General features: G+C 39.6%; 1 protein-coding gene across 12 annotated transcripts in view; it reads left to right on the top strand.

The window, feature by feature from the left end:
* Positions 1–15,951, top strand: part of LOC129752668 (sodium/potassium-transporting ATPase subunit alpha) — a 137,807-nt gene that overhangs the window by 109,443 nt on the left and 12,413 nt on the right. For 9 of the 12 annotated variants that reach the window (XM_055748885.1, XM_055748989.1, XM_055749043.1 and 6 more), the window contains 5 exons: positions 1,180–1,446; positions 1,513–1,698; positions 2,521–4,116; positions 5,724–5,939; positions 7,183–7,277. In XM_055748885.1, the coding sequence (XP_055604860.1) occupies positions 1,180–1,446; positions 1,513–1,698; positions 2,521–4,116; positions 5,724–5,939; positions 7,183–7,277 (2,360 nt within the window). Of the gene's footprint in view, positions 1–1,179; positions 1,447–1,512; positions 1,699–2,520; positions 4,117–5,723; positions 5,940–6,359; positions 6,455–7,182; positions 7,278–9,145; positions 9,241–12,913; positions 13,009–15,951 lie in introns of all 12 variants that reach the window. The other 3 variants (XM_055748573.1, XM_055748630.1, XM_055748520.1) reach the window with 3 other exon arrangements.

Below are 15,951 nucleotides of genomic sequence, written 5' to 3'. Positions count from 1 at the left end.
ATTTGCAGTGTGCTCAGCTCAACAGATGTCGCTAGTAGAGGTGACAAGTTATTAACGCGTCAGTATTAAATTTTACTTCGGAAGTCCGGACTTAAAATAGTGCCTGCACTAAATTTTACTTACGGAAGTCTAGACTACCGACTTTTGAAAGACTTCCGCCAAAGAAAAGTGAAGTACTAGATTGTCGGAAGTCTGTATTCTGTCGCCAGTTCACCAGCGACGTTTCTAAAAATTACATTTAAATTCCTAATATTGTGAATTTTAATAAAAATTTTAGATGCGTCGCTGGTGAACTGGCAACAAAACACTGACTTCCGACAATCTAGTACTAAATTTTACTTCCGGAAGTCCGGACTTTAGAAGTAAAATTTAGTACAGGCGCTTTAATATAATAGCGCTAGCACTAAATTTTACTTACGGAAGTGCGGACTTCCGACTTCCGAAAGATTTCCGACAAAGAAAAGTGAAGTACTAGATTGTCGGAAGTCTGTGTTTGGTTGCCAGTTCACCAGTGACGTTTCTAAAAATTTTATTGAAATTCACAATATGACTTGTGACTAACTTCCGACAAATGAAAATGACGTACTAGATTGTCGGAAATCTGTCAGTTCACCAGCGACGTTTCAAAAAATTTTATGAACCGGGTTTAACGGTGTACAGGAGCACCTGTATCCATGGTTCAAACAGCCGATTTAGACCCAAATTCCGACCAAAGCAACCGCATTCCAGATTCAACTCAACTTTTTTTTAAAACTGGTATAAGAATTGATCCAAAACTGTTTAGATTTGGACCTAATTTGACGGTGTTCATAGAGGTGCAAGTGCCTAAATTATAGTTTCGAGAAAATTCGCTTCAAAGTTGTGAACGTGCTCGATTTTTCATACATTTTTCCTATTCGAGCAGTTTTAATTTAATCAAAAGAGTGTTCAAAAAATTCCCAGATGTCCTACATTGAAATATGAAGAATCGTTAGGTATATTTAACTCCAAATTGATGATTTTGGCACTTGCACCTCTCTGATCCTGAGGGCCTCAATGGTGTTAACAATTTATTCTTTAAACTAAAAATTATGGATATATTTAAATGCGCTAAATTTGATTTTTCTTAGTAGTTTTTAAATCTTTTTTTTTTTCTATCGAACCAATATCTTACCACTTTCGTTTCCCATTCGTTCGCAGGGTCTCAGCCACGCGAAAGCAAAGGAAAATCTGGAACGTGATGGACCAAACGCACTCACCCCACCTAAACAGACGCCCGAATGGGTTAAGTTCTGTAAGAATCTCTTCGGCGGTTTCGCCCTGCTACTGTGGATCGGTGCCATCCTCTGTTTCATCGCGTACTCGATCCAGGCCAGTACCGTCGAGGAACCGGCCGACGATAACTTGTACCTTGGCATTGTGCTGTCCGCCGTCGTGATAGTGACCGGTGTCTTCTCGTATTACCAGGTGAGTCCTCTTACTCTATATTCTCCAATGAATGTTTCATTAACCTGTATTGTAACCATCTTCCAGGAATCGAAAAGTTCGAAGATTATGGAATCGTTCAAAAACATGGTGCCTCAGTTCGCTACCGTGCTCCGTGAGGGCGAGAAGCTGACACTGCGTGCCGAAGATCTGGTCCTGGGAGACATCGTCGAGGTCAAGTTCGGTGACAGGATACCGGCCGATATCCGTATTATTGAGGCGCGAAACTTCAAGGTAAGATCCAAAGCGACTCGATCTGGTATCTGTACGGAAAAACGTAGCACCGGATCTACATTCAGTAAAATGCGAGGAATGGTAGCGACAACGAGTTGATTGATTGGTTTGCATCGCATCTAATTGTATTTAATTCCACGCAATCGGGTGTCTTCATTCAATTTGTATCAATGTGACAATCGAAACAGTTTAAATTAATTTCAATTTCACCGCTCCATAGCGACATATGGTTGATGTATAAAAAAAGTGTAACAATTTGTTCGACATTTCTGATTTAACACGTTTTTAACCCTTCAGAAGCGTTTACTGATTTCACAAAACAAGCTGCTCAAACCGTTTTTTTAATCAGCTGTTCCGCCTCGAACAGAAGACATAATAACAGACAAAGATGAGTTGAGCAATTGCAATTTCAACAACTTTCGTGCAATGTTCTCACCCTTATCAACGGGTCCACGAGTGCCGGGCCTGGCTGATACTGTGGGGATTGAAATAAAAAATGACAAACAAGGTCTTTCCCTCTCCTCCACCAGCAGGCACCGGGATTGTAAAGTGGTGAAATTGATACCAACAAACCAACCAACCAACAGACCAAGTCGTCAACAGCGACACAAAACGGAGCAGCGCAACTCATCAAAAAAATCATCTGCCGTAATTTATTGCTCATATTCATCACTCACATCCACGCTTGTCGCTTTCCACTTCGTTGAACGACTGTTGACCGTTTATTTGCGTTCAGATGCACCGGTCCATTAATATGCTACAATGCAGTTACACTAATTATACTTATGTGTTTTTTACATTCCTCACGCTGTTCCGGAACAGGTCGACAATTCGTCACTCACTGGAGAATCTGAACCGCAAACCCGTAGCCCCGAGTTCACCCACGAGAATCCTCTGGAAACCAAGAATCTGGCGTTCTTCTCTACCAATGCCGTCGAAGGTACTGCTAAGGGTGTCGTCATCAGCTGCGGTGATCACACCGTGATGGGTCGTATCGCTGGTCTCGCTTCCGGCTTGGACACCGGTGAGACTCCGATCGCCAAGGAAATCCACCATTTCATCCATCTGATTACTGGCGTCGCTGTGTTCCTGGGTGTGACCTTCTTCATCATCGCTTTCATCCTCGGCTACCACTGGTTGGATGCTGTGATTTTCCTGATCGGTATTATCGTCGCTAACGTCCCGGAAGGTCTGCTCGCTACCGTGACTGTGTGTTTGACCTTAACTGCCAAGCGTATGGCCTCGAAGAACTGCCTGGTCAAGAATCTGGAAGCCGTCGAAACTCTGGGATCGACCTCGACTATTTGCTCTGATAAGACCGGTACACTTACCCAAAACCGTATGACTGTTGCTCACATGTGGTTCGACAATCAGATCATCGAAGCTGACACCACTGAAGATCAGAGCGGTGTGCAGTACGACCGTACCAGCCCTGGCTTCAAGGCCCTGTCCCGGATCGCTACTCTGTGCAACCGAGCTGAATTCAAGGGTGGCCAGGATGGTGTTCCAATCCTGAAGAAGGAAGTTAGCGGTGATGCTTCGGAAGCTGCTTTGCTCAAGTGTATGGAACTGGCCCTTGGAGATGTTATTTCCATCCGTAAGCGCAACAAGAAGGTTTGCGAAATTCCATTCAACTCGACCAACAAGTACCAGGTTTCGATCCACGAGACTGAAGATAATAGCGACCCACGTTATCTGCTGGTCATGAAGGGTGCCCCTGAACGAATTCTGGAACGTTGCTCTACCATCTTCATCAACGGTAAGGAAAAACTGATGGACGAAGAGATGAAGGAAGCCTTCAACAATGCCTACCTGGAGCTGGGAGGACTTGGAGAACGTGTGCTTGGATTCTGTGATTTTATGCTGCCATCGGACAAGTTCCCTACTGGATTCAAGTTCAACTCGGATGATGTAAACTTCCCCTGCGAGAACCTGCGCTTCGTCGGCCTCATGTCCATGATTGACCCTCCACGAGCTGCTGTCCCTGATGCCGTAGCCAAATGCCGTTCCGCCGGTATTAAGGTTATCATGGTTACCGGCGATCATCCGATTACTGCCAAGGCTATTGCCAAATCAGTCGGTATCATTTCGGAGGGCAACGAAACCGTTGAAGACATTGCCCAGCGTCTCAACATCCCGGTTTCGGAGGTTAATCCTCGTGAGGCTAAGGCCGCCGTTGTGCACGGTTCGGAACTGCGTGACCTGTCTTCGGATCAGTTGGATGAAATCTTGCGCTACCACACCGAAATCGTGTTTGCCCGTACTTCGCCACAGCAGAAGCTGATCATCGTCGAAGGTTGCCAGCGAATGGGTGCTATCGTAGCCGTAACTGGTGATGGTGTCAACGATTCTCCTGCCCTCAAGAAGGCCGATATCGGTGTTGCTATGGGTATCGCCGGTTCCGACGTGTCCAAGCAGGTAGGTTTACATTCGTTGTTGGGAGCTTTGTGATCTTTCAATGAACCGTTTGTGGGGCAGTAAAATAGTCCTTCGTAAGGGCCACATCAGGAAGGCTATATGGTACATGAACTGCGCTTGTCCACTTTAGATTTTTTATTATTTGAAAAGATTTTTTTGTTGTGTGAAATCGCAGTCTCAAAAACAATAAATTGGCAGTATCGAATAGTGTTTTTCACAGTAATGATAGGCATGCAATATTTGAAACAATGCACAGTGAGTTTAAAGGAATAAATACATACCATATCTACGAATTTCAATCACTTGAGCTTCGATTCTGCTATCAATGATTTAGCTTGCAATTTTAAGTAAGCATTATGTTTTTGATTCTTAGCTATAAATTGAAAATTAAAGTTGAAAAGCTCGAATCTGTTTTCAGTAAATTCGCCATTTATGGTTTTTCCCCGCACCAGTCGATAAGCTAGGCTATCAATACTTTCTAATAAGTTTTCAAGTAATTTGTAGCCTCTTCTTAAGTTCCAAGTGGGACAAAGTTTTCTCCCTGCACTTATTCTTCACATTGCTAGATTCTCAATCTCCTCATCTACCTCACCTTTAGCCTTTACCTACCGAATCGTTTTCATTTATACAACGGCATTGAAAACCATTACATCCAATACTGGACTGAATCCTAATTTCTAAGATTTAATCGATTTTTATTTGGTTTAGAATTTCCGTATAAAAAAAAAAAAGAAAACTGCTTTAAGAACCTACATGCTTTCATTTGCCCTGAATTGTTAGAAGCTTGTCGTAGCATTGAATTCCTATAAAAAAAAAGCTAATGTGCTACCAATTCTGTTCCAAATGAAAGAATCCAGTCAAACACTGGAATGGTTACAAATCAATGGAGCAGTCAGTCTGGGCATTTAAAGGAGCTTTTTTTGACACCATCTGCAGTTGGAGCAGACGTAGTGGGTGGCACGTTTTGGAGACGCTTGCTTGCTGCTCCATCTCAAGTGGCGTGAAAATTGCTTAAACTGTTCCACACTTGATACGGCAACGATTCCTGCAGTGGACAATCAAAGCCTTATTTCAACAGGAGGGAGCTTTTGAGCTGCCGGCCAACGTTAACAGCGACATTTTGAGAGATTCTCATCTGTCGGGATAAAGCTTCCAACAGATTTGGGGCCTTCTCTAGATTGGTGTGAAAATCTTACAAAGAACTATTTTACTGCTCACCTACGGGTTTTGTTATTGATTATTGAATAAGGACTGTTACTAACCTACATCATGAGCACCACTGTCAAATGCGCACATCTTTGTATCATATATTTAAAATGTCCTTCCAAGAGAAACAAACGGAGAATCTAGGTACACTGATCTGAAAGGATCCTAACTTTCTATACACACATACATAGTGAGTCGAGTAAATAGAAACAGTTATTTCGAGATCTGGGAAGTATAATATAAGCTTGCGCATATCAGCCCATTAGATACTATGCTCTAAGCTCAGCTAAATGCAGTTTACCTTTTGAGATTATTACCTACCTATTTCTTATAGCATTTAAGATAATAATTCGCGATTATTTCTAACGAATTTTCTGTTTTTCATTCCAACCTCATCGCAGGCCGCTGACATGATCCTGCTCGATGACAACTTTGCCTCCATCGTTACCGGTGTCGAGGAGGGTCGTTTGATTTTCGACAATCTGAAGAAATCGATCGCCTACACGCTGACATCCAACATTCCCGAAATCTCACCCTTCTTGGCTTTCATTCTGTGCGACATTCCGCTGCCGCTGGGTACCGTCACCATTCTGTGCATCGATCTGGGAACTGACATGGTAAGTGTGACTCGGTCCAATCCGGATGCGACGATCCATCTACGAAGCATTTTCTATTCGCGATCTCTTCTAGTCCACTACTTCCGTATTGAATCTCTAGGTTGACATATTTTTCCTTAAAACACTCCTGTGAATGAAAGTTACAGGGACGTGTCGGAAACCGACGGTAGGGATCAGGGTGCTCGATAGTTGTTTGAGCTAAACAGCAGAGGAATCAATCAGCCCAGTATATTTTTTCAACCAACAACTACATTATACCAAATACTAACAAGTTCCCCTTTTCGTTTATCTTAAACACAAAATCTTTCGTCCCCTTAATTCTGTTTGATCCGGGCAACTCCGAATGCTCCGGTGATTTTCTGTTGCTGTCTCCCTATGACATCCAACAAATCGTCTCCAAACGCACGATCTATCGTTTAGATCCCGGCCATTTCCCTCGCGTATGAAGAGTCCGAATCGGATATCATGAAACGTCGGCCCCGTAATCCCTATCAGGACAAGCTGGTCAACGAGAGGTACAAGTTCTAGAACCTGCCAAGCGCCTGTGAAATGCGCGCTTTGCAAATTCATATCGTTATATATCGCTAAAATACGCAGACCATTTTTTATTACTACGGATCAATTTTACCTCTTTTTATATTATAAATTTTTGAAACTTTTTAAATTAATTCTCTCAAATTCGTTTACCTGCTTGATATTTCGTAATAGCTCAGATTCAGAAATCTTATTCTCACCTTCTTTGGATAAAGAAATTCACTTCAAATTTCCATACATATACTTTAGTGTGTGATTGAGAACGTCATTTCCGGTCTACAATAGTGTACTCTATAGAATACATCAAAATTTGCTCGAATCTCTAACTATACTTTCCCGATACTCCGTGGAAGTCTTTCATATCTCTTGCTAGAAAATCTGGTGTGCAATTGAACGCACAGGTGTCGATATTTAGGAGTCAATCTAATGCTTGAAATAGGTCACAATCTACTATATTTAGTCCTTTCCTGATTTGCTCACTCTTTTCAAATATTTTTTAAGTAGTTTGCGAATTCATTTGACCCTTTTGTATTTTTTCAACTTATCACGAGTATTAATCGTAAGTGAAAATCTAGAACTACAGGTACGTTAGCCTTTCTAAGGTTTCATCTTTGGTTTCACGTTCCATTCTTTTTTCAACAATCATTTAGTTTTAGTCATTTTCTAAACCATAAGTTTTTTTTTTCAACCCGGTTGTTGTGATATTTAGGTACCCGCCATTTCGTTGGCTTACGAACACGCAGAGTCGGACATCATGAAACGACCCCCACGTGATCCCTTCAATGACAAACTCGTGAACGAAAGGTTGAGTTTTATTTTCAATTGTTCATTTTTGACTGAGCGAGTTGCAACCTATTTAACCCTGGTTTTTACTGACCAAAAATCGAAGTGGAATCTGAGCAGCATACGTGCACAGAATCAGCTAACATAAAGGCACGAAATAAAAATAAGTTCATCTAACTAATGCATCGGATTTGAAGAGGCGTTTGAGTGGAATTGATTTTGAAGCATTCTAACATTGAGCCATAAATTAAAATGCGCATGGAAATGGACCCCATCGATAAGGGGGATCTCAGGACTAACTATTGGTGCGAAATATTAACTATAACACCCCTCCTCGAACCATTTCTCCCGGTGGGAAAAGAAAGAATAACACATGGGTTAACACACGCACATTACCCGAAATGATACCACAAATCATATCATTCTCCCTTGAAAAAAAAAAGTCAGAAAATAAAACAAGAACACGCCCCATACCAAACAAAACTGTCATCTCAAATCAACCTCAGTCTCCTATACTCTCTCTCGCTCTCCTGCACTTGCTCGTTGTTCAGTTATCTTGTTGTAAATATTCTTATCATGATCGACCCAATCGGATATGTAAAGTTGAAACAACAGCAAAAAAGGCATAAAAAATCACAGCAGCAGCTTTGTTGTATTTGCCGCTTGATAGAAGAAAGCTCGAATCAAACTATACCCAGGTTGTGTTTCGAGCAACGGAAAAAGAAACCAAAATTCGATCTCATCCAGCGCTTTTTTATTCGAATTGTAATTTGTTGTTTTGTATATTTATTTTTTAAATCGATCCATCACCTGACTCCTGCATTGCCCCTCAATTCGGTTGCCCAAACTAATTTATCGTTGTTGAAGTTTTTCCACCGTCACAAGTTTTAAAACAATACATCAACACGAATTCGGGTTTGTTGAATTTCAAACTCAGTTGAACTGGATTACTCTTATTTTGGATGAGCCTTCAACTTCAAGCGAGTACCCTCAATAATCAAGCCTTCCGCCATTTTATTTTTAAGAATTTCAACTCAGTTGGGCGGTTTTTCCAATCTTGCGGAATGAGGCACTTCATGTTCAAATTATATTTTCGCGCCAGCGCTAAATTTTACTTCAGAAGTCCGGACTTCTGACAAAGAAAAGTGAAGTACTAGATTTTCGGAAGTCTGTGTTTTGTTGCCTGTTCAAAAGCGACGTTTCTTAAAATTTCATTTAAATGGACAATATTGTTTATTCAAATAAATTTTTTAGAAACGTCGCTGTTAAACTGACAACAAAACACAGACTTTCGACAATCTAGTACTTCATTTGTTCTTGACGGAAGTCCGGCCTTTTGAAGTAAAATTTAGCGCTGGTGCGTTAAATATTAATTCGGAAGTCCAGACTTCGGATTTACGAAAAAAAATTAAGTACTAGTTTTTGGGAAGTCCGTGTTCGGCTGTCAGTTCACCGACGACGTTTCTAGAAATTTTATTTAAATGTGCAATTTTATCATTAACATACATATTATCTAAAACTAGTACTTTTTATCATAATTTTAGTACAGAACAAGCTAGTACTTCTATCTAATAAGTTGTACTAAATCGAGATTTAGTACTAAATAAAAGCTCAGTGCATCTTCGCGATAAGTCTAGTACTTCTTAAAATCAAACAAAAATTCATGTAACGCTTGTCGGATCTACTTAATATGTCGATAACATTATTTCTGAATCCTCTTACATGTACTTTCGCGTAAGTAATCCATGTTCAATGAGAGTCAAATGCCTTAAAAAACATTCAATTTTCGAACTATCGCCAGCTATTGGCAATCATTATCCAGAAAAATTCAAAGTTTATCTAAATACGAAAAATAAAATTATACACACCACTACTCACTCGTACTACAGGTCCCTGCCATTTCGCTAGCGTATGAGGAAGCCGAGTCTGATATCATGAAACGCCAACCACGTAATCCGTTCACTGATAAATTGGTCAATGAAAGGTAAACACCTGCAAACAAAAAAAAACGCAAATCAAAATTCTCCTTCAAACGAACCTAAACGTAAAAGTTTTCCCTTAAACACCACCGAGCCCAATCAATTTCTGATTGAAATTTTAAAAGCAAAATGCATTTAAAACAAACAAAAATCTCACGCGGTTCGAAATCATTTTGCTGATAGCTCCCCACACCCTGCCTCCTTGTGTTGTAATAATCTTGAAAAGCAAAGAAAATTTAAAAAAAACCCATGCTAACATTTGAAATCATCCACCTTATTTTTAAGTTTATACGTAAATTTGTGTTGTTTGGGTTTTTGGTTCGTGTATTTTTAAGGGATACATTAACGCATGGATCAATCTTTGGGAGATGACTACTTAATTGGTTCTAAAGAGTTTACGTTTCAAATTAGAAAGCTCGATTTACAATTCAGATTTATAGGTAATATTTTAAATTTAAACTTAAATTAATGCAGCTTCTGGTTTAGAATTCTAGCTTAAAGTGCACTATTGTCGCGCCAGCACTAAATTTTACTTCGGTAGCCTAAGCTTCCGACTTACGACAAAAAAAAGTGAAGTACTAGATTGTACTAGGAAGTCTGTTTTGTTGCAAGTTCACCAGTGACGTTTCTAAAAATTTTATTTAAATTGACAATATTGTACATTTGAATAAAATTTTTAGAACATTTGCTGGTGAACTTACAGCTGAATACCACTTTTGACTATCTAGTACTTCAGTTAACTTCGTAGGAAGTCAGCCGGAGGCTCGGACTTCCGAAGAAGTATTTAATTCTAGCGCGATTATATTATATTATCACTAAATTTGACTTCAGAAGTCCGAGCTTCCGACGAAGTTAAATGAAGTACTAGATTGTCGTCAGTCTGTGTTTTGTTTCCTTGGAAGATAACTTATTCAGATTACGAGTTAAAATTTTCAGTTCAAACTTAAATCAATGCTGCTTTTGGTTTAAAATTCTAGCTTAAAGTTCACTATTGTACATTGGAATAATTTTTTTTATAAACGTCGCTGGTGAACTTATAGCTGAATGCAGACTTTTGAAAATCTAGTACTTCATTTTCCTTTGTCGGAAGTCAGCCGGAAGCTCGGAATTCCGAGTAGTATTTACTGCGCCAGCACTTAATTTTACTTCAGAAGTCCGAGCTTCCGACGAATAAAAATGAAGTACTAGATTTTCGAAAGTCTGTGTTTAATGATCAGTTCACCAGCGACGTTTCTAAAATTTTTATTTGAACTTACAATACTACTTCGGAAGTCCGAGCTTCCGACTGACTTCCGACAAAGGAAAATGAAGTACTAGATTGTCAGATGTGGCGTTCAGCTGTTAATTCGCCAGATGCGATTTGAAAAAAAATTATTCAAAGCCAATATAAGGATTAAACATTGGCTAACGTTCAGGTAGAAAAATAAAATAACAAATCGATCAGTTTTAAAAGTCATAATGAAAGTTCAAATCCTGAATCTGAATCAAATTTAACTTCAGATTCAGAAATCAACGGTTTCTTCTAGTAAGTCCAAAACTTGTATTTCAATGACTGATCCATGCGTTTTTGTTATCAATCCTGATTTTTTTGACCCCTTGAATAAGAGCAGTTGGAAATATTTTCATTTTCCAACCATCAGCTTGAAGTTTGTTTTTGATTGCGTTGAAATCAGGATGTCATTTCTTTTAGTTTTGTTTTTTTTTATGTTGTGTAGTCGGGATGGGATATTTACATTTTGCATAGTATTTTTTGTTATCATCTCGACTTTTGTTGAAGTTGATTTTTCCTCAATCTAGTACTACGACCATTTCCAATCGTAGAACATATAGACGTTGTGTGGTTTTTCTATCACTTGTTCTATCTATCTACATCTGTACTATTTCTATTTAATGTTGTTCTGAGGCCTCAAAATCCCCTTTTCCAGTCCTAACTAGCTAATGGGTCAACATATGTGGGTAGGATTCTAGGCAACTTTTAACCGAAAATGGTTCCGTAGAAAATTCTACTACATCTGCCTCCTTTTCTCCCTCTATCAGTGTTGTGTGTGCAACTTCTTCATTGTGTTCAAAACCTCTGTCACTATCACCAATGTTATTTTGCTGGAACTTCGAATTTCCATTTTTCTTTTCCTTCGACCGGTTTGGGTTTATTCTATCTACTTTAGTACCATCATCTGTCTCTATGTCTTTCATCTATCATAACCAGTTAGTTTTGAGAACGGCTGGTCGCGGAGAGTTGCCAGTATTTAGTTAGTCATTATGCTCAACAAATTTTCTAATCAATCAACTCTCGGCGACCTGCATGTTTCAAAACTCATCACTCGTAAACTAAGCGATCTAAAACCTAATAACCTTCAAATGTTCATCGAAAAGGTAAGTGAGCAACCCTCTCTTATTGTTGCGCGGTTGCCAAATCAATCATTTTGTTACTTTTTTGAGTTCGAATCTGTATAGAACCAAATACTTTTCAGTGCACCTTCATCTTGTCACCCTTCCCCCTTCACGTTCCCCTTATCCACAAAACTACACAGATTAATGAACACATACACAGACAACCCACAGCTCTCCTTTGTCTGTAATCGTCATGACCTATGGCCGGCCCCTGTCACCTTCTCCTGTGGGATATCACAAGTCCTCCCGCAATGGTTGCATTCAACAAAACTTTACTACCCTTTTCAAAGTACTTCTACCGACACAGAAAAATGGCGTCTCTATCGAAAATGTACTCTTTGAAACTGCTAGCTTAGAATGAACGATCTTAGAGCCAGTCTCTGTTAGCAAGTATGCAAATGATCTATAACTCTACTCTCTGTAATTCTCTCATAGTTCAACAAACACACAAACTTCTTAGCGCGTAAAATGATTATAGTCCCAATACATAGCGATCACTGTCTGCCTTTCCCGTTGTTTCAGTTTTGATTTTGTGAAGTAAACTTGTGGAATGAGTTTAGAATAGATACTCCTCAATCTGCGATGGCAGCGTTCTTTAAACAAAAACAAACAAAGAAACAACGTCAACGCGATTCGTTGTAATATTGACATGACAGAAAATGATGCCTCGTGTTGAACATTGCTCTCTCTCTCTGTTCAAACCGAGTTGTTTGTTGACCTCCAGATGACGTTTGCCATTTGCGAGTAGAACAATAGGAACCTCAATCATCGTGATACAGAATCGGAGATTATATCTATCAAAATTCTTTTACGTGCACTGCTGCTATACTGATGAAGAAATGACAACAAGAATCTACTATTGTTTAACTATCTTATCAATGATTGCTATGACCTTCTTATCGCTCTAACCAATAGATTTAGTTCCTGAGAACTTTATTCTCCTTTCTGTTTGTATTATACTTTACATTTTACTATTTTTTTCTACTTCTATCATAATCTTCGACCGTGAACTCGACATCAATCTATCATCGTGTTTCTTCTACTACTGCAAATTACCATCAACAACTCAAAAACGAAAACAAACAAACAAACATAACCTTGAAACTAATCTACCATCTCGCGTGAACTCGTCGATCGTCAACGTTACCTGGCAACGCGGTACCAACCAACTGTCTCCATCGTAAAACTAAACAAACTAACAAACCAAACCCAATCAAACAATCGATAACATAAACAATCATTGATAAACAACAACAACAACAACATCTGCGGAAAAATACCAATCAGGTACCGGCCATCTCTCTCGCCTACGAAGCCCCCGAGAGTGACATTATGAAGCGCCGACCCAGAGATCCGTACCGTGACAACCTGGTCAATCGCAGGTCAGGAAACATTCCGTTTTACTTGTTTTCTATAAGCAAAGCTAAAACAGTGTTGAACATATACGTATTTCCAAACCAACTTCAACAACAAACATCAATATTCGAACGATTACCTACTTCGCAATGTTCTTTAGTTTCGATTATTGTTGCCTTTTTTAATTTATTTATTTGTTTATTTTCGACGTTCCCAAATTCTAGTGTACCCGTTTTCGTTGCCGACGGAAGCCAAATTTTGTGCTGAATCCGACCATCAGCCTGTAAAAAGATCGATCCGTCGTGTCGAATGTCCAATTCAATTCAACTTATGTTCACATTTTTTTTCCGGTGGTAGAGAACAAAATCTAGCAAAGCGCTGCTCGTTTCAAAATTCTAACCAACTCGGTCCGGTGAAAGAAACGAAACAAAAACGAAAAGTATTCACCACACTTCCAATCTAGTACTTCTTACTCATCTTCTGAGGGTTCTATGAGCGGTTCCGTCGAACGCGGTTGTTCGCGGTTTTCAGGATCTTCAGCTAAACCTCCTTGAATAGTTTTCCTCCCTCAGCAGGCACAGTATTAGATTCCCTGCAAAAGCAACTGTCCCGTGTTTCGAAGTTACGTTTGCGGATCTGTGGATCCAATTGCCTAGAACACAGTACTAGATTTTTATTTCGAACCTCTCTCAAATCGCGATTACCTCTTCCTAGATTAGCTCGGTTAAGTTTTTTTCATGACTTCGGTTTAATTTTTGCTTTGATCTGTACTAGAATAGACTGAAATGTTTTTTTTCTTCTGATTTTTAGTTTTTTCTTTGTTTCAATTATTCTCCGTTCTGTTCACCTGTGTGTTTTTTCGGATCTAGTTGATCAACTGTTGTTTATAGCCGTTCTTAAATTACAAGAAATGTGTAGAACTTAGCGTCACAAATTGACACAAACACACCACCCAAAACAGAATACTCTTAGAGAAACATTATGAATCGCTACCGCGGCGATTGGCTTTAGGTGTTTTAAGTTGAAGTTCACTTTTTAGCAGCTCTAGTTTTGTGTGTTTTTCATTAGTTCAAAGATTTCTATCCCGATAGATGTTTAGCCTAAGTTTTCTTTCCAGAACAACCGACGAATCGAGCTCGGAATGCACTGATAAATTTGAGGAGTTTTTTAGATCGTTTATGCTCTCCCAAAATATTCACCGAAATGTAGTTTCCGAGTTAGATTCGAAGGCTGTTTATCGATCCATGTAGACGTTATGTGCTTTGGTGAGCACTCGTTTCACCTGTTCCACATGGCACAATAGAACCTGCCCCTTGGATGTTGTACTAGATGCGCTATGAAATGTTAGATCGTTAGATTGTTTCAGCGATTACAACACACCCTCAAACACCCAAGTATGAGACACCCAACACATGGCACTCGTAAAGTGTCTACAGTAATTCGAACTCATCGCTATCCAACAGACAGCTAATACTGCCCAACTCAACATACTTGGAACATCGTTCAAAAACATACCAAAAATCAACTTTGTTCAGAAACATTCTGCATTTCCATAGCTGAACCATGCGATCAAGCTAAATGTTACCTTCTTTTGAAAGCAAGCAACCAATAAGCAAAGACTGCGCCATGCGTTGAGGAATATGATTCGTTCGTGCCAATTTGCTTCCTGCCCCCAGTCAGACATTCCCTGATAACAAACCCCTGATTCCCCCTGATCAATCATCGGTCCGACATCGGTCGGATTTTACATCTCACTCTCAAACGACATACGACCCAAAAAAACCTCTTGTTTGTGTTCTCCTTCACATTTCCTTCAAGTTTCATTCTCGGAAGCAATTTTCCGAGTCATTTCTTTCTTTTTTACGGACCCGCGCACTCTTACTCCCCCTATTCTAACATTAACCCCTGCCCATACCTGTTTCTCTGTGCGGTTCATCAAAGTGAGTATATCCGAGTGATTTTCTCTTTTTTCTCTCTCTCTCCCTTTTCTAATTTGCCTCTCTATCAGTCTGTTACTGTATCCTTCTCTTCCTATCTTTATATTTACCAGAATATTTCTTTCATATTCAACTATCACCCTCTCTCTTTCTCTAGAGTCTTTGTTCTCCAGTCTCGTCATCTCGTTTGCATTTTCTTAACTATTCCGCTACTTCCGAGGAGCGCTCTCCTCTTCGCTCAACTAATCAGCTTGTTTACATGACAACAATGCCTTTACCTACCTTATACTTTATTAGCTCTAATATTAAAAAAAAAAAAAAAAAAAAGAGAGCTTGAATGCATGCCACACTACTACTACTAGCCACTGCAGCTTGCTAGCTTCCTAATGCTGCGCCGTTCTTTCCGTTTCCGAGTTCTTACAATCGAATCCAATTTGCTTGCGCTTTACTACAACTGATTGGCTATTTGCATGTGTAGTGATGTAATTAACTTGTGGACCTTAATGTTTAGCTGTTAAGGCATCGTGTGTAAATAGAAAAACCGTCTCCATCGGGAGGAAACAGTATTTTTTGCAAGGTCGAATGTTCGAAACCAAAACAAACAACAGGATGGAAAATCGAGCCGGAATTGTTTGACGTTCGCGCAGTTTTCAATTACAATGAAATTTTTAGAAACGTCGCTGGTAAACTGGCAGTAATGCACAGACTTCCAACAATCTAGTACTTACTTTTTTTTTGTCGGAAGTTGGAAGTCCGGGCTTCCGAAGTAGTTTTTAGTGCTGACGCGATAATATAAGCGCGCCAACACTAAATTTGACTTCGAAAGTCCGGACTTCCGACTTTCAACATAAGAAAGAGAAGTACTAGATTGTTGGAAGTCTGTGTTTTGTTGACAGTTCACCAGCGACGTTTCTAAAAATTTTACTAAAATTCACAATACTTCGGAAGTCCGAACTTCGGACTTACTTCCGACAAAGAAAAATGAAGTACTAGATTGTCGGAAGTCTGTGTTCAGCTATCACTTCACCAAAG

This window comes from Uranotaenia lowii, chromosome 1 (genome assembly GCF_029784155.1).
Source record: "Uranotaenia lowii strain MFRU-FL chromosome 1, ASM2978415v1, whole genome shotgun sequence".
Taxonomy (NCBI): domain Eukaryota; kingdom Metazoa; phylum Arthropoda; class Insecta; order Diptera; family Culicidae; genus Uranotaenia; species Uranotaenia lowii.
The sequence above is the reverse complement of the archived record's forward strand: the minus strand, read 5'-3'. Positions and strand labels throughout refer to the sequence as shown.